Raw genomic sequence first — 21969 nt, forward strand, 5'->3', positions numbered from 1 at the left:
TATATTTGAAAATGATTTATGTATTATTTTAAAACGTTTATTTCATTATGTACAATCGAGCACATGAAATAAATAATTGTTTAGATATGTATATTTTAGTATTTTTTAATTATTTTATGAACACCCTATAAAACAGTACCTACTTTTAACTCCCCCCTTTTTCAAATACCTCTCTGGACGTACGCTAGTATTTATTACCATTTTGTTTACACACAAACGGATGCTTCAAATTTTTGTATTCGCAAATGTGAAGATTAAAATTTTTAGGATTTCTAAATGCGCAATTGTTCATATATATCCTCCATATGTATTCACCTCTCTATATATCTCTATGCATATATAGGTATGTACGTATGTTCCCCCACATGCATACATATATAAATACATACATACATATAATTAAAATACAAGGAAATAATTTTTTAACCTGTAAAATAAAAAGTACGCTAAACTACATATTTTTTAAAACTAATGCCACGAGTTTTTATAAAATCACGAGATTTCTTACACAAAATGAAGAAATATAAAAACAGTAAAAAAAGCATTTTTAAAAATAAAAAAGATATTTGAGGAATCTATCTTTAGATTTAAAGAGTTTTTAAATTGTTTCATGCGCGTATAAAAATATCTCCATAAATATACATATATATATATTTGTTCGCCTGTGGTATCATGAACGTATAGTCATATATGTAGACACCTTCATTCTATTAGAGCTATTTCTATATTAATGTAACATCGAGTAAAGAACTAAAACAACAAATATTTTAGCAAAATCATTTTGTACGTATTTTCAATTTTTGTCCAAGTCTTACATTGTACAAATTAATAATAGTGTGACATTGTCCCTAAATACTGTAGTTACTTTTTTTTTTTTTTTTTAATATTTTATTTTAATCATTTCATTTCCATCTTTTAAATTTACTTATTTTTAATTTAGGAAATGCTTAATTATCAATTTTAATATAGTATTTATTTTCATTTTCTTTGTTCTTTTGTAATATTTGCTTAACTTTTCTTTAATTCTTTTGTCAAATAAATTTTTTTTTTTTTTTTTTTTTTTTTTTTTTTCCTTCCTTTTCCTTTTCACTTATTTATTATTATTATTATTTTTTTTTTTCATCATATGTATTTTGATTAATTTTGGTGTGCAGTTTGTCCATTAATTCGGTACTGTATTCTGTATATTTCAAAAAAAAAAAAAAATTAAAATATTTTGTATTATTTTGAATTAAGAATGTATTTTTTTTTAAAAGGAAAAAAAAAAAATAAAATAATGGAATATATAAAAAATACGAATAATCAAAGTACTATTTTTATTTCTTATGTATAAATTAATTTTAAAATAAAAAATGTAACATGTACATTTTTTATATTTTACCACACATTTATAATTATACATTTATAATTATACATTTATAATTATACATTTATAATAATACATTTATAATTATACATTTATAATAATACATTTATAATAATACATTTATAATAATACCTTTTTTGTAATTTTCCCCCTCCCCACCATCTTTTAGCAGATACTTGTAAGTACAAAGATATCTCATTTTTATTTTGTTTTGTACTACCTTACTTTTAAGGTTGTACAATTGCTGAAATTTTTTTTTATATAGAACAATGCTTAAACTGCATGGTCAAAACAACTGATTAATAGCATTATATTTAAGCATACATATTTTGTCATTATTCGTTATTTTTTACTTTTTTACTGTATCATTTTTTGTTTTTTATATATATAATTTATGTAGCTTTATTTTTTTAACATATTTTTATCATTTTATTTTGTTACTCCACATACTGTTTTTTCCTTTTTTGTTTCTTCCTATTTTGTTTCTTCCTACTTTGTTTCTTCCTACTTTGTTTCTTCCTACTTTGTTTCTTCCTACTTTGTTTCTTCCTACTTTGTTCTTCCTACTTTGTTTCTTCCTACTTTGTTTCTTCCTACTTTGTTTCTTCCTACTTTGTTTCTTCCTACTTTGTTTCTTCCTACTTTGTTTCTTCCTACTTTGTTTCTTCCTACTTTGTTTCTTCCTATTTTGTTTCCTCCTATTTTGTTTTCTCCTATTTTGTTTCTTTATATTGTGCTTCACTTCGTTTTACATTATTTTATATTGCTTTGTTTTACCGTATATTGCTTTATTTTATATTCATTTATTTTATTTTATATTGCTTTATTTATTTTATATTGCTTTATTTTATTTTATATTGCTTTATTTTATTTTATATTGCTTTATTTTATTTTATATTGCTTTATTTCATTTGGATTGTTTTTATTTACCTCTATTTTGCTTCTCTCAATTTTTTTCACATTATTTTGCTTTAATTTATTTAGCTTATTTTTATTTCACTTTATTTTGCTTCAAGTTATAGTATTTAGAATATATTTATTTTAGCAGATTTTATTTTGTGCTTTCCTTCCATCTATTTTGCTTATCCCCTTCGAACTCATACTCTTTTCAATTTTACCAATGGGTATGCATTATTTGCATACATTAGATGAATACTTCGCAAATAGTAAAAATAGAGGTTTCATCGAATCGCATATAATTAACCCTAAAATATCAAGATGGGATATTCTTTTTTTTATGTTATTTTTTCTTTTCATGACCGTATTAAGATTTTTGGTTGCAGGGGTGCAAAGTGATATAATAAATAAAGAGAGTATTTTGTATAATATATGTAGTAATACATTATTAGATAAATTAAATAAAAAATGGGAGATATCAAAGGATGGACTTATATATAAATGGAAAGAGAATTTTTGGTTTGCATTATGGCATGGGTTTTCTTTTGTATATAATTTTATATTATTATTATCTATGTCTGGCTATTTGAATAATACGAATGGGTGGATTAAGATGTGTTTTAAAGAAACAACAGGAAAATGGTTTTTCTTAGTTACAGAAGAAGAATTTATGGAAAATAAAAGAGGATGGCCATACATGTACATAAATAATTATGTATATTATTTTTATTTAATACAAATGTCTTTTTGGACCTCATGTCTTTTTTATTTAAAATACGAAAAAAAAAGAAAAGATTTTTATGTTTTTGTATTACATCATTTATCCACAATTTTGTTGTTACTTTATTCGCATATTATGAATTTTTGGAGAATCGGGCTGTTAATTCTTTTTGTTCATGATATTGTTGATGTAGCACTTTATATTTCGAAAACTCTGAATTATTCGAATCCGAAATATCAAAAATATCTAACAACATTTTACATTTTATTTGTTTTTTCTTATTTTTTTTTTCGTATCATTTTGTATCTTTTTTATATTGTTATTCCTTTGAGTAATATGAACGTTATTAAGACGTATACTGACGGATATGTAACATCATATAGTGATATTCCAGGTGGAGTATTTCCAGTTTTCTTCTTGTGGCTGTTGATGGTACTGTTTACATAAGCATTCAAAAGTTTTTCCTTCTTATTTTGAAGGCTTTTAGTATGATTGATTTCTGTGCTAGCCAACAAAAAACACATTAATATTATACATAAGATATAATGGCACGAAATAGAATACATGCATATGCATATATATATATATATATATAATACACGATTGTGTACAAGCTTTCATATTTCCTATACCAGCTTTTGTTACAGTGCTGTGTTGTTTCTCTCACACCGCAGCGCCTTTTATTTCTCTTCCTTACATCACAGTGCTTTCATATTTCTTTTTTTTTTTTTGTTTGTTTTCTCTAATTCCTTTTTAGGTTATGCATTTTTATTGGTTTTTCCTAATTCTGAAGATGACTCGAGTATTTATCATAAATTCGTGTAATACAGAAAAATGAAAAGGAAAAATAACATTAGTGCATCCATGCATGCTTATATACATACATTCATATGTGTGTAATATGCATATACATTTATCCTCGTAAATCAATAAATGTACGTATAATTATGTGCATATATATATCTACATAAAACTACGTAGCTGTTTTCTCTTTTATTGCAGCGAAAAATGAACAAATTCAAGATATACGGAGTGATGATGAAAGTGACACCAAAATCATTAAAAAGGCCCCAAGAAAGGGAAAATAATTTTTTATTACTATTCAGTCAAATGAAAATATTCTTATATTTTAATATCCGAACTTGGTTCCTTTAGTATATTTTTTTTTTCCCACTATTATTTCATGTAATTGATTAATTGTGATATTCTTTTCTTAAATTAACTCTTGTACTTGTCGTTGCTATTTTTTTTTTTCATTCCATTTATTTTTACGTAATCAAGTAACATAAACATATTAAATGTTACATACGTAATATGTATGCCGTGCATATATGTACATATATAAATATATATATATGTGTCCATCATATATATGAAAATGGTTAGTTGGCTCTTAATGCTGAAGATTATATATATTTATAATTTAACATGACTAATTTTATTATTTAACTTTTTCAATTTTATTTTAATTAAATGTGTGCATGAAAAGGAGAAACTACTTTATTGTATATGAAAAAAAAGAAAAGAAAAATGTTTTAACTTAAAAAAGAAATTATATTTCACCAAAAAATATAAATTAATACGTTTTTTTTTTTTTTTTTTTTTCTCTTTATCTAATGTTAAAACTTGTAACTTATAAAGGATAAATAAATACATCATCATTTTTCATTGCTAATTTATACATTATATATTGTATGTATTTTCAAATTAGCAAATCATTTATGAGGGTATTCATTTAAAAGTACATTTCTCAAAAAAAAAAAAGAAAAAGTTATCCTCATGTGCTTCCTAAACAGGTACCTAAATTTTTTAATTCCATAATTCTACTTTTTCCTAAATTACCCATCTTTTTCTTTTTATCAAAACTGTCATCGCTACCGTTGTTCTTGCCGTTAAATACCTGTAAAAGGGTTAAAGGGGGGAGGGGGAAACGCAAAATTACGCATATATAATTATACACACGTATATATGCATACATATATATATATATATATATATATATATATATAAGTATACATGTGTAGTAGTTTTACAGATATATATTTGTTGTTATAAAAAAGGGGTGTTTTGAAAAATTACATTTGAGTCATTGGACAAGCCAAATAAAGTCTTAAAGAATATGGCTAGCTAAAAAAAAAAAAAAAAAATTATTAACATATCTTAAATTAGGAGAAAAATATATTTACTTTCTGCAAAAAAAATGAGTAAATTGAAATATGTACTTGAAGAATCATATATACATAATATTTTTTTAAGTTTATATGTTGTATACATTCATGTTCTATAAATATTTATATTATATGTGTGCGTTATTTTATGTAATAATGGCATATTTTGGTGTTACGATATTAATAATGGTTTTCAGAAAATTTGTAATATAATTTATCAGGTTAATTATTGGCAAGGTAAACCTGTTATGGAAAACATTCTTTTTTCGTATCTTCTCATATTTCAACTTCCTATCTTTTAAAATATTTTCATACTCTTCATCATTTTGGTTTTTTCCTTTATTATTCATTTTTCATTACGCTTAATTTTAATGGTAAAGGGAAAAAGAAAAGATACTGGACATAATAAGGTAGTATATATATTATGCTTGTTTATATGGTTGTATTTATCACAGAACTTGCAGAAGTGTAAGCAATAGTATGTGGTAATTCTTAGTACAATTCTTAATAAAAGAAAAATATATATGCACATACATTTGCATATATTTTGATTTTCAAAAATACTACTAAAGTCTAGATGAAAAATAAACAAAAAAAAAAAAAAAAATATAAAATAAACTACAAACAAGAAGAAATTTACAATAATATGCGAGATAAATAAACAAAATAGAAAAAAAGAAAAAAAAGAAAAAAAAGAAAAAAAAGAAAAAAAAGTGCAGTGTGTGCTATGTGATATTTTTATTATAAAATTTTGTCGATAAAATGAAACTAGAAAATGAAAATTTTTTTATGTGCAGTTCATTAAAGGAAATTGAAAAAAATAAATTTCAATTTCTTTATTTTTTTATTTAATAATAAAAGAATTTAAAAATATTTTTTTTATTTATTCATTTAATTAAAAAAAAATTTTATTTAGGAAACGTACAGTAATCTTTTCTTTTCGTTTCACATTTTATATTTATTTACGTTAAAAGATGGAAAAAAATCACAACATTGTAAAAAAAAAAAAAAGAAAAAGAAAGAAAATGGAGAATAAATAAATAATATAGTGTAAAGCGTCATACGTCGATCATAGCTATTACATCCATATGGAATTAGAGTTTTTTATGTGTACTGTAGTGCTAATTTACTAGTAAAATTTTTTAATTTATTTAGAGTATATATTTTTGTACAATTATTACACCATTATGTTTTTCCTGATATCTATATCGTACGCGTTACAATTGTCTTAGCTGAAATATGGCAATTTCTTTAATGTGAGTAAAGAATTAAAGTCTTATATGCTGAAAGCAATGAAGGAATATCAGTGCTATTTTGAGAAGGCATTAATTAAAAATTGTAACTTAGAGGACAATATAAAATTAGTTAAAGATTTAATAATTGACGAGGAGTAAACAATTTATTTTATTGTACTTTGTTTTATTCTACTTTTATTTATTTTAATTTGATTTATTATAATTTGATTCATTTTAATTTAATCTATTTTATTTTGATTTATTTTGATTTTATATATATTATTTCATTTTAACTTTGTTCTACGCATAAAAGGGGAACACAGCCATTATTTTGACCTTTCCTATTCCTCGTTTTTCCTTTTTTAAATTAGAACTTGTTACAATGAAGATATTTTTCTAAAAATACAAAAGACCTTCCATATTTATGATTTCTTCAACTTATCTTTATTATTCCCAATGAAAATAATTAATAAAAATGGAAAAACATTAGTACAGGTACTCCAATTTTTGCATCATTAAAAATGATGAGCATATTTTTAATTTATGATGACAGTACATTATATTATATGTGCACATACCAAAACACCTACGTCTGTCTATATAACTGTTAGGAAGAATTGAAGCAATTTGGAGCATTCATATAATTTGAATATTTAAATTAAGCGCGATTTTTTTTTTTTTTTTTTTTGCCTTTTTTCGTCTACCTTTAGTTAATATCAGAAGATACTAACCAAAATGATTTAGAGTTGATACAGGCTGTTCTTACGAATATAGAACAAAACAAAATGGACAAATTAAATTTTTTTTATATAGAGAATATAATTTTTGAACTATTAGGTTATTTAAAAAATGAAAAAAAAAAAAAAATAAAAATACAAAAAAAAGACGAAAAAAAAAAAAATAAAAATGATTTCCTTTTATTTTGTAAAATACTTTTTTAATAGATGAAATAATTAGACAAATAACAGTTGAATGTCCAAAGCGTGGTTTTGCCTTAACACTGTAATAAAATATATATATATTTATATATGTGAATATATGTATATGTGCACTTATGGATATATAGATCTGATAATTTCGTATTAGTAATATGCGAGTAAAGAAATATATATAAGCTAAACTACATAAGCAATGATTTTATATTTGAATAGGAAACATTAATACTCATAAATCGAAAATAATAAATATATATAAGAATATTTTTTAAGAAAGAAATATATGAATATTTTTTAAGAATACACATATGAATAATTTTTAACAAATATACATAAATATTTTTTTCTGTTCTTACATTTTCGAAAGGATAAATAACGAAATTCAAAAAAATATTAATTATTATAAAAATTTGATAGAAATTATTGAACATAATAATGACATGAATAACGAAAAATTCAAAGAAGTGCAATCCAAACGCAACTTACTTGTAACCCTTCACCTTTTTATTTTCTTCTTGACATTATTATATCGTTTATATAATTCTAATTTAATAAAATTATACTCGCGTACTCTTAGCTAGGGCAACTGGCTGCGGAAGAGGATAAATTAAAAGAAAAATTAACCGATGTGCAAAATGAGCTTGAGTTATTAAAGAAGTAGAAATGGAGAAACAAAAAATAAAACATTCACACCAAAAAAAAAAAAAAGAAAATACATATATATATATATATATATTATATGTATGTATGAGGGAAGATACATGACCATTTTCGATCTATTTAAAAAACATGCCTCTTCTCATATGCATATGTGCATATTTATACAAATACATGATTTTTAATTTTTCTTAAATTTTTTTAACACAGCGAAAATAAAAAGAAAATGCAAGAAAATAAAAATAAAAAAGAGATACAGGTTTCCTATTTTTTTTGGACTCCATTTTTTTTTTTTTTTTTATAATAAATATTATTGTGTTGTGTGCTTTTTAATTTTTATTTTTTATTTTTTATTTTTTTTTTTTTTTTTTTTTTTTTTTTTGTAGTACGATTTGTTAAAGCACAATGAATCATTATTAGAAAAAATTAAAGAAATTTACGATAAGCAAGGGGAAATTTAAACTTTGTAAAAAAATAGGGAAATGCACGAATTTAAAATAAAAAAGAAGGTAATGAAATATATGTCCACCAAGCATATTTTGTAATAATTTATCTTATTATGCTATATTATGATTTATTATATTTTTTGGTGTTTTATTTTATATATCTCACAGTTTTACTCACACGTCATGTAAAACACACTTTATGAAAACTTTGAAGGGTATTATCTTTTAATTATTCCTCTAGAGATTCCTTCATTTGGTTAATTTTGTTTAAATTTTCTTTAATCTTTTTCTCTTCCGTAAAAATATTTTGAATAATAGTTGCTCTTTCCTTTAATATGCGATAATACTTTTCGACAAAAATTAAAAACGTCTGTGCATTGAAAGGAAAAAGTAATATAAATTACATTTAATGAATATGCGAAGCTCAGACTGTATTAATTTATTTAATAAAATGAAAGGAAACCATGCGTGCGTATGTATGGATAAACATGTGTGTATACATATATATATATGTATGTGTATGGGTACACGTTTGTGGGAACTTTCAAATTAACCTTCCATAACTCTATCATATCATCAGGGGTTATATGCGCCAAGTTATGCCAGTATTCTTTTTCTTGTTTTTTTCTTTCAAGTATTAGCTTTAATGAAACATTTAGTCTCTAAATGAAACCGATATAATAAGTAATTATTATTTTAAATACTGCTATATTACGAAAGTGCTTATTTGGTAGGACAGTTTTAATGAATTATATATTTAAAAGTTTATTATAATTTTTTTTGTTTTTTTTCCATTATCTTTTGATCTCACATTTTTGTATTTTTGTTTATTCGCAGTAATTCTGCATACATTTTCTTTTTCCTTCTCTTGATAATACTTAAATATTATATCTAATGTATATTCTGAGTTGTAAGATAAGCTGATCTCTTCGTTCTCTTTATTATTTTGATGAGTGTCGTCATTTTCCTGTTTATCTTCTTTTGCGACGATTCAGTAAATTAAAGAAGTTGTTTAAGCAAGAGGAGTATATATGTTAAATATCATTATTTGAAGTAATTTTTTATCTATTTATGCATTTATTTATTGATATATCCATTTATTCATTTATTCGTTTATTCCTTATATTATTATTATTTTTTTTTACCTATATAGAACAACTGAGTTAGCAATTCTAAGTCGTCTTGTGTGTTAACACCAATATACTTTAGTATCTTTTTGAGTTTTTCCTGCTGATCGTCTAAATCCTGTAAAAGAAAAAGAGAAGGAAAAATGGAAAAAAAGAAAAAAGAAAAAAAGGAAAAAACACAAGAACAAAAGAATGAAAGAATGATAGAATGATAGAATGATAGAATGATAGAAAAAGTGGTGTTGATGGTATATTAAATAGCAGTCCTTTCGCTATTAATATTTAGTAATATGCAAATGCCTACCCCATCAAATAGAAAATTGCATTCTTGCAAAAGTAACTTCTTTACTTGCTCAATCTGATGAGCTGTAACCTGTTTTATGTTTATATCTGTTTTCAATTCTTCGTCATCTGATAATAAAGCAGTAAATATAACAGTAAGGAAAAATATGATTTGGTTGGACTCAGTTAGTTATAATATAAAAAAAAAAAAAAAAAAAAAAATGAAAAATGTATAAGCTTATTAAATGTTTAAATATGGAGGAAAATACCTTGAACAGCTGCTGAGACGATATTGGAATTTTCTTCTATTAAGTGTTTATAACTGGTTTTATGAAATTCTTTTAAAAATATTTGTTCATGTATAATTTGATTTGCATTTATTAATTTTTCAATGTGCTTGTTAGCCTTAAATGGGGAAGAGGTTTGGAAGAATGGATTATCGAAATGGTTAGGGGAAATTGTTGATGTGTATTTTTGTGCATGTTTATTCTTATTTTTATTTCATATTTTTATATCATACATTTGAGTATTTTTTTTCGTATGTTGTGACATTTTTGTACGTGCTTTTTCTGCACTTTTTGTACCTCATTTTTTTGTAAATCCCAGGCTTTTACATACTTCTTTTGAAAATTTTGCTCATAACTTTTTTGTCTCTTTTGTAATTCAATGAATTGAAATTTTATTCTTTCATACTGGTTTATTAACTCGTTTATATTTTTTCTAAAATTAAAAGGAAAACAAAGAATTTTTTTTTTTTTTTTTTTTTTTAAATATACTCATTTTTGTATAAAAATTGTATTTTTTTGTGAATGTTGTAATATGATCTGGATTATTTTTGTAAAAGTAAACTTCATATTCCATTTTTGTGCATTTTAACTTAACATTAATTTTGGTATATTTCATGTATACTTTTTCATTTTACATGTTAATGTTTAGCATTTTTTTTTTTTAATGGGAAAAAAGAAAAAGAACAATAAATATTACTTTGACTTAATCTTATAGTTGTAATAATAGGTTTTCACGGATATCAAGGCTTCTCTTAATTTATTAATTTCAAGTTTATAAAAATTTATCATTTTTAAATTATGGTCATTTTTTTGTTGCAATAATTTTTTGTTATATAAATTTTTTTCTTTTTCCATAATGATGCGATTAATGTCTTGTAAGTGCTCCATGTTCATATTCTTTGAGAAAAGGGGAGAGTACAAAATAGATGAAAAATGGGGAGGAAGTGGTGTCGATGCTTTGGGCGTGTTAGCTCGTGCGTAAGGGAATATAGGCGTATGTGAGTTAGTACGTACGTACTTCTTTATGTATCCATGTAAATATATATGCACACAAATGTATATGTATATGTATATTGATGGTGTTAAGGGATTACCAAGTTATTCTCCAGGATCTCGTTATTCATCTTTAAATTTAGGTGGTTCTGCTCATGGTTTTCTTTTATTTTCTCATTTAGTATTTTGTGATCTTCCAACTCATCGACAAAAGAAGTAGAATTCTTTTGAAAAAACAAAGCAAGTGAGGGTTAAAATGAAAAACATTTTGCGTCATTAAGATTGTTACAGTGTAGAAAAAAAAATTAGACAAGAGAAAACATTTTAAATAAAAACTCAAATAAAAGTTTGAGCAAAAGTGAACCAAATTTCTCATCCTCATGAAATCTTCAAGTATCTGTTTGTTAGTATTCTATATTAATAGAGGGAATTCAGAAAATGTAAGCAGTTTTAGACATCTGGGCGGGCATATATGTATATGTATATGCGTACATACATAGGGAATTTATTTCACTATTATTTTGTATCCCACTAAGTTGTGCAGGTGTAGATGTATGTGTAATTACTATTACTTTTTCGTATTCTTTTTCTTTACCAAAAAGTTTTTTCTGTTTAAGTTTAGCTCATCTCTTGTTCTGTTAAGGATGTCTAAAATAAGTTATATAGCAAAATTGTGCACTTATCTGAAAGTATTATATTTTTTGTGTGGTAATGTAGTATATCAATTTAAAATGGTGTGGAGAATGAAAGGCTTACCTTCTAAGTATATTTTATATCCCTCCATTTGGTTTCTCATAAAACTGATAAATGATAAAACATTTTTTGAATTAATTTCACACACTGAAAAAGGAGGAAAGAAAGGAAACAAATAAATTGTAAGATAATGAAAGAAAAGAAAAATAAAGAAGCAGAGGAATAAAAAACAAAAAAAAATAGGGAAGTATGTCAAATACAGCCAAAAGTACCTTTTTTAATTTTTTCATCTTTATATTTTAATAGAGAAAAATATTTTTCTATTTTCTTTTTGTAAGTCTCTTTTTCTTTTATTGCTAAAACTTTAACATCTGCAATATTATTTTGAAAGTCAGAGTAGGAAATATTTTCGAGTTGTTCTATTTTTTCTCCATTTTCATTTGAACGTATCATAAAATGATCATCCTCTAAACCGACAACATACTTTTTTATATTTTCTAAGAAAGGCTATAGAGAAAAGTAGTTAGAAATATTTAAAAGAGAATAGAGAGAGTTCAATTTTTATTTACATTATATAATCTTATAAGTTAAAAAATAAAATAAAATAAATGAAAAATAAGGGAAAGTAAATATACGAAACACTTGTTCTCTAAACAAATAAACAGAAAAAGTGAACCACAATTTTGTGAGCTCAATAAAGTACACTGTAACTATAGTGTAATATGCAACTAAGGAGTTATCCTAAGAACAATTCACGACATTTCATTTTTATATCCTTTGAAAAGCTTTTTAATTATCGCATTAAATTACATCCACAGTGTGTGAATATATATATTTTTAGATGCGTATCCATTTGATCTACCTTTTCCTCTGTTTTTACTTGTGTTGAGATATCTTCTAAAAGATCTTTCTTTTTCTCGTTTAAATTCTGAATAATTTCATTTCTCAGACTTTCATAATTTAAATAATGTTCAGAATTTTTATACTGAAAATTGTGTCTTAAGTTAGTTTCATCATTATTTTGGAGCTCCTTGTTATTATTACTTTCATTTTTGTTTTTATTTGCTGTCTCGTTTGAACTCTCTTCTAGTACTTCCTTTTGTTTGTTTACTAAAATGGATCACATTGAAATAACGCAAATGGACTTGAGTGTAAGTGAGGGGGTAATATATAGGTGGATGAAGAAGAATGCAGGAAACAAACAAGAATAAGCGTAACGCAGCAATTTCTTCTACTTCATGAGTAGTTCATGCACATTTGCACAAATAACTACTGTACATACTTTTTTTACGTAGTTTTTTTACACTTTTTTCTAATTCGGTTTCTCCTATTTTCTATCCTTCTTTCTTTTGATGTGTCAAGTAAAATGTCCATTTTCTTTTTAAAAATTTATCTTCATAAATTACTTCGCAAATCGTTTTATAGTTTACGTAAATATACATTTGACTAAAAAAGTAAAACAGATAATTTTCGCATTCAGCAGAACCCTTTATTTTCTTCTTCTTCTTTTTTTTTATGAAATAAATGCATTCATGTATTCGTTATTAATGCTTAAGCAGTCGTTCAAAGCGCTTATATACATATGTATGTGTATTATATATATATATATATATATGAATACATATGATGTGCTTCTATGAATTCATTACTACTTTTGCGAGTGAAGAAAACTTCCGTTAGTTATTGATAAAGATAGTGGGAAAATGTAGGGGTTCTTTATTCTTAGGAATTCATTAGAAAATATTTGTCTTCTTTACCAAAATAACTGAGTAAATGACAATTTTTAGTATGTAAAAAAAAAAAAAAAAAAAAAGTTAAATAAATAAATAAATAAACGAATAAGCATATGGATAAATAGGAAAATAAATTGTAATGGCATGCAAATGGAGCGCGTGAAAAAATAGTAGGAGCACGCGCGTAAGTGCATGCAGTGGGTATGCGTATATAAATATGTATATGTATATGAATGTATGTATATATGTATATATATAGATATATATATATAGATAGATATACATTTATATAGATAGATATACATATATATAGATAGATATACATATATATACATATATTTACATATATATACATATAGATAGATATAGATATACATACAGATATGTAGACATATATATGGGCATTTTCTTCCAGTTAGAGTCCTTCAATCAGCCAGTTTTCGTTATTCATAATTTGAAGTAACTTTCCCTTTATTTTATCTCTTCAAAATATATAAAATGCGCACATGACAATATGAAAGAGTTCAGAAGCTGTAGCAGCAGATCATCAGGATCAAAGAGGACATATGAAGAGGCGAGTCTAACAGAGGACTCTGAATTAATAAGTAGAAATATTAATGATAAAAAAAATAACATTAACAAAGGTAAAAGAAGGTCAATTAGTTTGTCAAATAATTTTTTTAGCGTGGATGATTTTTCTAAATATGAAGATTCTCTCAAGTTAAATAACATCGAACATGGGGGTGAAGAAATAGAAAAGTACTTAAGTTGTGCTATGTACACTAGTTTAACTAGCAAAATAAAAAATACAAGTGATGACGAAGATCAGGGTGCCACTGACAAAAAAAAGGATAGAAAAAGATTTGGAAAATACATAAAAGAGAATATAGTGGACTTAGAAAAATTTAAAAATATGCTATTTAAGAAATCTTTGTTATATCAAATGAGATGTCTTAATCATAATGCTGCGTGGATATTAGAATTGTCAAAAGGTAAAGGTAAAGGAAAAACAAAAAGCCAACTTTCGAATAATCCAATATATATTAAACCGTTCCTTTCATATAATAAGTTTATTCGTTTGTTTTACGAAAAAAAATATAAAGATGCTTACATCTTATTAGGCAGAATTTGTAAATATTGTTTTTTTCCTACTAATGAACTAAATATATTATATGATAATTTTTTTGAAAGAAAAAATTATAATTTACATTATTTAGTACGTTCGATAGCTTCAATGCAAAATAGCATACTACATGAGAAGTTGAAATATAACTTGAAAAAACGAGAAAGGAAGACAAATATTTTTACGAAAATAATGAATGGAAATACGTCCCTTCCCCCAACAAAAAAACAAAATATACCTTTTGGTAATTTGTTTTTCGGAAAAGATACAATTAAAAATGAGAGTCTTAATAAAAATGGTTCCACTTCAAGATATGTTAAAAATATAAAAGAAAAAAAAAAAAACAAATCGTTTGTAAATTATAAATTTCCTATATTTGAAAATTATGTAAATAATATGTGTAACAAATTTCTTCAAAAGGATATATTTAAATCAAAATACTTCACAAAAAAAAGAGAGAAAAAAAAATTCCACTCTCACTATAGGTATCCAGGGGAGAATAGCTTCACGGATCGTTACACAGGTTCACATCTTACTTCTCGTGAGTCAAAAAAAGAAATGTATAGAACAGAAAACAATTTAGGAGATAAAATTTTGGAAGAACAAAAGAGAGCATATTCCGAGGTGGAATGTAAAAAAATAGTGAACACAAAAACATGTAAAGAGAAAAAAGCGAATTGGACAGATGATCAAATGATGAGGAATTGTGGTGAGAGAATGAGGAATGATCTTTTTTCTAAGAAAAAATACTGTTATAAAAATAGTAAAGATAATATGAAAGTAGATATAAAGTTGTTAATATTTCTAAAAATGTTGTCTCTATATATGTATGGTCATTTTGCTTGTGAAAATAACCTGAACAAAATAGGCAATGTTCTGTTATATAGAAAAAAAAGTATGCATAATTATTATGAGACTAAATCAACATATGGTAATGAAACACTTAATATAAAAGGTGCAATGAAAAAAGAAATATTAATGTACATTGCCAGATACATGAAGTGCTTAAAAAAAAAACTAAAATTTGATACATATCTATATTTATTGCTAAGTATAGTTTATTATGACTTAAAAAAATACAATAAAAGTTTATTTTATGTAAAGAAAAGCATTAAGAAAGATAACTTTAATTTTATATCATGGGTATTATTTAATAATTTAATTTCCATAGAGGTGTTTATTATTCAGGGGGGTTGTTCAATCATAGGAAGATGCAGAAAAAGTAGTTATAAAAAATTGTTAAGCAAAAAATTAAAAAACTCAAAGGTGTGTGGTTGTATTGGTGAAAATATCAGTAAGAAGGAGAAAACATTTTTAAAAAGAAATATGTTCTTAGATAATTCGAACAGGTTGAAAAAACTGTGCAGTTGTTTATTTGAAAACGAATTTTTTCGAAATATCAATAGTAGTCGCATGAACGTAATGAAAAATTATAACACGTACATTTACATTAACCCTTTTCTTAGTTTGGACAAGTCTTTCTTTTTCAAAAACAATTATTTTGTGAGTAACATTTTTAGTAAGGAGATTATCACTGAGGGGAAAAAGAAGAATAAAAAAAGGGGGGTGGAGAAAAAGATAAAGAGGGGGTGGAAGAAGAATGTAAAAAGGGAAGAAAGAGTGGATACTAATCAAACGAATAACAGTCTTATTGAAAAATACCAAATGTACTTACAGAAACACAAATTCAAAAAAAATATAATGTCTCTGTTTGGTTTTGCTCATTTTTGCTCCCTGAACAATGTTTTGTATAAAGACTCTATAAGTACATACGAGTATTTAAAAAGAATCTTATCTAAAAATTTATACATATCATGCGAACTAGCTAAATTATATTATTATAGTGGAAAGTTTAATAAATGTATGAAATGCTTTAACAAAATACAACAAATTAGTAGTATAAATAGACTTTTAAAAAAAGAAATGATCAATAAATGTTTCATTCGATATTTATGGAAAAGAGACGAAAAAGAAGAACATCATAGTGATAATAAAACGGAAAAGGAGGATACAAAATCTGAGCATATTCTAGATTGTTATAATGAAGAGAACGTTAAGGTTATTAGTATGAAAAAGTATAAAAATATGAAAAAGCTACTAGTTCCTTTATATTTTTCAGACAAATATATTTATGTGGAACTTTTAGCGAATATATTTTTTTTTAAAAAAGACCTTTCTTCATTGTTCATTCTTGTGCATAATTATCAAAATGAAGTTGTTAAATCGAGTAGAAGGATTGAAGCTGTGTGCGATGAGAAATGTTTCTATGTTTTGGGAAAATACTTTTCGTTATGTAAAAATTATAATAAATCTATATTTTATTTTAAGAAAGCAATTCAGAAAAACCGATTTCACCTATATTCTTATATGAGTTTAGCTCAGGAATATTTCATATGTGGAAATGTTAATAGTTCTATTTTTTTATTAATAAAAATGTTAGGATTATATTTTAACAATTCAAATGCATGGTTTAGCTTGGCAAAATGTTTAGAGTATAAAGAGTATTATTCCTTTTCTGTCTTTTCTTATAAAAAGGCTATTTATTTTCAGGTTAACACAGTTTTTTATTACTTTTTGGCTAATATGTATTTAAAAAAAGGAGACAGATATAATTATATTGAAACGTTGAAGAGAGGGTGGAGGCTTAAGAAAAGCATACTATTTTGCTCTAAATTGTTTCATGTGTACTTTTCCATATTAAAAGAAGCAGAAGCATTAGAAGCAAAGGAAGAGAAAACAAAGGAGTTAACGCGAATTTACAATTCAAAAAAAAAGGAAAATGGCATCTTCTGTTTTGGTCAAAAAACAAATAAGGAATGCTGTTGTTATAAAAAAAATAATGACTGCTTCACATGGTGTGTTAAATATTTAAAATGTTATATAAAAAAATTAAAAAAAATTGAACATACATCTTCATTTCCTATATTAAGTAAAGAAAAACTACTAACATATAATTATTATGACGACTCTATATTGTTCAAAAATGTAAGACATGACAATTGTGTAAAATATATAAATAAGCTGTGTTCAACTCACTTCACCACAATTTACGATAAAAATACAAGTTTTTTTTTTTTTTTCCATTCGTTGAGAAATTCTTGTACTACTATATTTGAAGCTATTTTTTATTTAGCAAATTATTTTTTTTTCCATAAAAAATTTTATAACGCTATGAAATTATTTCAAATTTTGTGGACAGGAGGCGGAATGTACTCGGAGTTATCGTTCACATTATTTAGACGAATAGAACATACATTAGAACGGAAAAGATTAACAAGAGATGGGATAGATTTGCAGGATTCGTGATATATGATAAATTGTATTTATACCTCATAAGCACGTGAACGAATATAATGGCTCCTTCCGTTATTTAATGCTTTGTTTATTACTTTGTTTATTACTTTGTTTATTATTTTGTTTATTATTTTTTTTATTGCTTTGTTTATTATTTTGTTTATTATTTTTTTTATTGCTTTGTTTATTACTTTGTTTATTATTTTGTTTATTATTTTTTTTATTGCTTTGTTTATTAATTTTTTTATTGCTTTATTTGTTTTATTATGAGTCATTATAATTCTTACACTTTTTTACTTAAAATTTATTAAAGTGAAAAATGTAATTTTTTCGGAAGTTTGTTTCTTATCCGTACTTGTATTATTAATGAAATATTATTAAATATTTTATTTTACTTTTTTTTCATTTAGAAGGAAAGTAAAATATACCATGAGTATTTTAGCGTTACAAGAATCCATCTGACCTCCATTCATTACGTGCATTTTTGCACAATTCCAATGTATTTCGAATGTACATTTTTTGTTTTAGTTAACAAGGGTTTTATTAATTTTGTCTTTATTCAACATAATGTAGTCTAAAATGTATAAAAATAATTAATGTTCTGTTTGCACTCATTTTCTGGGGGTGCGTTCTTCCTGGTGAAGGAAACTATAGGTGCGGATGCGTCTACATGTGTATGTACGTATTTGCGTGTGTGTGTGTATAAATATATATATATATATATATGTATATATGCACGTATATACGTACATATAGACACTCACGCGTACCTATGGCTTTTGCTTTGAGAAGGGGAACAACCTAGAAAATTTACAGAAAAACCATTATTTATTATTCTTATAAAAAATAGTTCTACAATAATCATTGTGACATTTGATAAAAACAACACAGGTAAAAAATTTGAAAGTTGATATGAATATGAACATGTCTATTTTTTAAGAAGTGTACAGAAAAAAAAAAAAAAAAAAAAAAAAAAAAAAAAAAATAGAACAATAGTGACAAACTTTTTCCATTTTCATACACGCAAAAAAGAAAAGATAATAAGCATGGAGCTAAGGAATATATATGTTTAATATTTTATTTATTGAAAATATTTTTTGCAGATAAAAAAAGTTTAACAAAAGAAAAACGATAAACAAGTATATAAATATATGCATAGTTATATGTATTCATACTTTAACAAACAAGTTAATGTCTATATTTAATCACATGTTGTGATGTAATTTCAGGATATTTCTTAAAATCAAATTGATTTATTTGTAAATATATACTAGTTTAATGAAGTACATTTATTTTATTATTTATTTTTTTTTTTTTTTATACATAATAAAAATGAATTAGTGGAAAACAAGGAACATCGTTATCTCCAGTCTTTTTAACGTATTATTTTTTATTTTTATTTTTTTTTTTTTTTGTAATATATTAATATTTGAATTTGCCATATATTATAACCACTCTTCATAAAAATTTAATGCCTTTTTATTTTCTACTTAAATTAGCTGTTTATACTGAGATAACTACTTGTGATATGGGCACAGAAAATTTTTAGTTGCGTGATACTGTGGCTATTTATGTGATATAAAACGTATTTTGGAGAACGCTTTTTCGTTCGTATTTCCTTTATCAAACAAGTAAATACATATATACATACATACATACATACACACATCTATACGCCCATATATATATATATATATATGTGTACCTGCTTGTTCACCCGCACAAGTGCACGGGCTCATAATTAGGGTAAAAACAATGTCGAGCATGAATATATTAATTTTTTTAAGCGTATACCTTCTTTTCACTTCTGTACACCAAGCCGGAAGGAATATATTATCTCGAAAAACAGAGGTAAATGATTTTCACGAATATGAAGATGAATTAGGTGAAAAGGTACTAAACATATGGAACGAAGAGTCCCATAATAGGACATATAAAGTATTTAGTAAGAATGAATATAAAGAAGCGGAAGAAGTAGAAGAAGGGGAAGGACAGAACTACAGTGCCTCAATAAAAAACACAATTGTTGAAAAACCATTTGCTCTTTATTTTTTATGTAATAATGAAGAAGCAAAGGTGTGTTTTAAGGAATGTTTTTTTTGTACAAATGAGGATATGTGGTTATTGAGTAATGTTGGGAAAACAGCTGAAAGTAGTAAGCATTCTAATGATATATTTGTTTTAAAGAATATGAGTCCTTATCAGTTATATGGTAATAAATCTTCTTTCTTTTTAAATAAAATTGATAGGAAATTTGCAAATTTTCTTTTTCTTTTGAGGGAATACTCATCCATTGCACTTATACAAAATAAAATGAAAAAAGTAAAGAGAGATAAAACTCATATCATCGCAAAAGAAGAAATAGGAAGAATAATTTCCAATAAATTTAAAAATACAACGATGAAAGAAATACGAATAAAAGGGAGTCATATATGGAATAAGGAAACTGCTAACGATTTTTTGTACATGGGAAAAGTTAAGGGAATACAAAATATGGCAAGAAAAAGAAGAATTTTAAATGATGACTATACACTAGATTGTGGTGATGATGGCAAGTGCATTAACGAAGGCGGTATTCAGTATTGTGAATGCACAAAAAGTGGCTATTCAGTTAATATAAAAAATAATTTTAAATGTGAAAAACATTGTGATGTAAATAATGGAGGATGTGATATAAATGCAACGTGTAAACCTATTGCTGCTGAAGAAGAAGAAACTAGTGGTGTTGTAAAAGGTGTTGGCGTTCTTTGCGAATGTAAAAATCGCGATACGAAATATAATGGTTATTATTGCCGTCCTACTATTAAATAAATTATAATTTTTTCTCATTTTTTTTATTAGTTCTTTATTTGCATCTTTCAGATTTATGCAAATATTTTATTTTATTTTTTTCCAATCATTTTTTTCTTTTTTTTTTATTTAATGAGGTGTTGCGATACAGTTACTGTACACAATCAATTATTTGGTTTGTAGCTACAAGTACGTGTGCACACGAACATGCAAAAAATAAAAAATAAATAAAAAAGTAAATAAATATTATATATATATATATATTATGTAAATTTTATGATAATTTTCACAAACGATAGTTAAATGACTTTTTTTTTTTTTTTTTTTTTTCTCTTTCCACATTATGGTTAGGGTCAACATCCTTGAATATATTGCTTTATGTATGCTAACAAATTTTACATTACACATTTTTTAGGAGTAACTGTAATTCCCATTATTATATATGTGTTATATAAATAAGGAGGCATAAAACTTCGCATATTTTTGAGTAACTTTTTTAATAGCTAATATGCTATATATTCTTATGATATATTTTCTCATATCACATTTAAAAAAGTAGCTATTTGGTTATTTGATGGACACTGTTTTTATTAGTTTTAAAAAAAAAAAAAAAAAATTTTAATTTTAAAAATTTTTTAAATTAGGAAATTAAAGGAATACAAACCAATAAAAATAGAAAGTATTGTAAAAATTAATTTATATTTTTTTCTTTTGTTTATTTCATAAGAATTAAAAGAAAAAAAAATATTAGAATAATTTGGTCTTAAAGTATTTTAAAGCATTGTAAATGTGCTTCCAAATTGTTCATATGAAGAGAATGGAATGAAACGATTATTCGTGTGTATGAATAGTATGTATTTTTTTTTTTGTGCCATAAGGATGTATGCATTTTATTCGTACCATAAGGATGTATGCATTTTATTCGTACCATAAGGATGTACGCATTTTATTTGTATCAGGATGTATATATCGCATTTGTGCCATATATATGTACATGTATTTACTTGCACTACATCATATATGTTTATTTTATGTGAATGTACATTTTGCATATGGGCACATTTTAATTACCCGAGTAAAAAATATATATATTTATATATATGTATGCGTAAGTTTTAATACTTTTTATATGCACGAAAATACCCTTTAAAAGTTGTATTATCCACTTTTTTTTTTCTTTTTTTTTTTTTTGATACAAATAATTACGCATTGTATGTTTAAA

The 21969-nt window shown here is 24.6% G+C and overlaps 5 protein-coding genes and 1 pseudogene across 5 annotated transcripts, besides 1 other annotated feature; 4 read left to right on the top strand and 2 right to left on the bottom strand.

The window, feature by feature from the left end:
- Positions 1 to 2486: 2486 nt before the first annotated feature.
- TRAM (translocation associated membrane protein, putative) lies at positions 2487 to 4072 on the top strand (the record flags this gene model as incomplete). The annotated part of the gene is made up of 3 exons (XM_029007552.1): positions 2487 to 3416; positions 3742 to 3805; positions 3987 to 4072. 3 exons carry the CDS (start codon positions 2487 to 2489, stop codon positions 4070 to 4072), a joined length of 1080 nt encoding a protein of 359 aa, XP_028863930.1.
- A 683-nt stretch (positions 4073 to 4755) lies between these two features.
- Sel1 lies at positions 4756 to 5502 on the bottom strand (annotated as a pseudogene).
- Positions 4756 to 5502: a sequence feature (selenoprotein, putative).
- A 624-nt stretch (positions 5503 to 6126) lies between these two features.
- PmUG01_13054800 (conserved Plasmodium protein, unknown function) lies at positions 6127 to 8440 on the top strand (the record flags this gene model as incomplete). Its single annotated transcript, XM_029007553.1, has 9 exons — positions 6127 to 6147; positions 6385 to 6542; positions 6759 to 6882; positions 7098 to 7224; positions 7332 to 7389; positions 7690 to 7810; positions 7900 to 7979; positions 8190 to 8238; positions 8366 to 8440. 9 exons carry the CDS (start codon positions 6127 to 6129, stop codon positions 8438 to 8440), a joined length of 813 nt encoding a protein of 270 aa, XP_028863931.1.
- A 214-nt stretch (positions 8441 to 8654) lies between these two features.
- Positions 8655 to 13181, bottom strand: PmUG01_13054900 (conserved Plasmodium protein, unknown function; the record flags this gene model as incomplete). The annotated part of the gene is made up of 15 exons (XM_029007554.1): positions 8655 to 8795; positions 8980 to 9087; positions 9237 to 9403; positions 9571 to 9670; positions 9857 to 9963; positions 10104 to 10239; positions 10419 to 10554; positions 10819 to 11018; positions 11216 to 11338; positions 11479 to 11526; positions 11710 to 11762; positions 11871 to 11954; positions 12080 to 12314; positions 12670 to 12917; positions 13112 to 13181. The coding sequence occupies 15 exons, from the start codon at positions 13179 to 13181 to the stop codon at positions 8655 to 8657; spliced, it is 1956 nt and encodes a 651-aa protein (XP_028863932.1).
- Positions 13182 to 14054: 873 nt separating this feature from the next.
- PmUG01_13055000 (conserved Plasmodium protein, unknown function) lies at positions 14055 to 17969 on the top strand (the record flags this gene model as incomplete). The annotated part of the gene is made up of 1 exon (XM_029007556.1): positions 14055 to 17969. The coding sequence occupies one exon, from the start codon at positions 14055 to 14057 to the stop codon at positions 17967 to 17969; it is 3915 nt and encodes a 1304-aa protein (XP_028863933.1).
- A 1743-nt stretch (positions 17970 to 19712) lies between these two features.
- On the top strand, positions 19713 to 20768 carry PmUG01_13055100 (conserved Plasmodium protein, unknown function; the record flags this gene model as incomplete). Its single annotated transcript, XM_029007557.1, has 1 exon — positions 19713 to 20768. One exon carries the CDS (start codon positions 19713 to 19715, stop codon positions 20766 to 20768), a length of 1056 nt encoding a protein of 351 aa, XP_028863934.1.
- Between the last annotated feature and the right edge of the window lie 1201 nt (positions 20769 to 21969).

This window comes from Plasmodium malariae (assembly GCF_900090045.1).
Source record: "Plasmodium malariae genome assembly, chromosome: 13".
Lineage (NCBI taxonomy): Eukaryota > Apicomplexa > Aconoidasida > Haemosporida > Plasmodiidae > Plasmodium > Plasmodium malariae.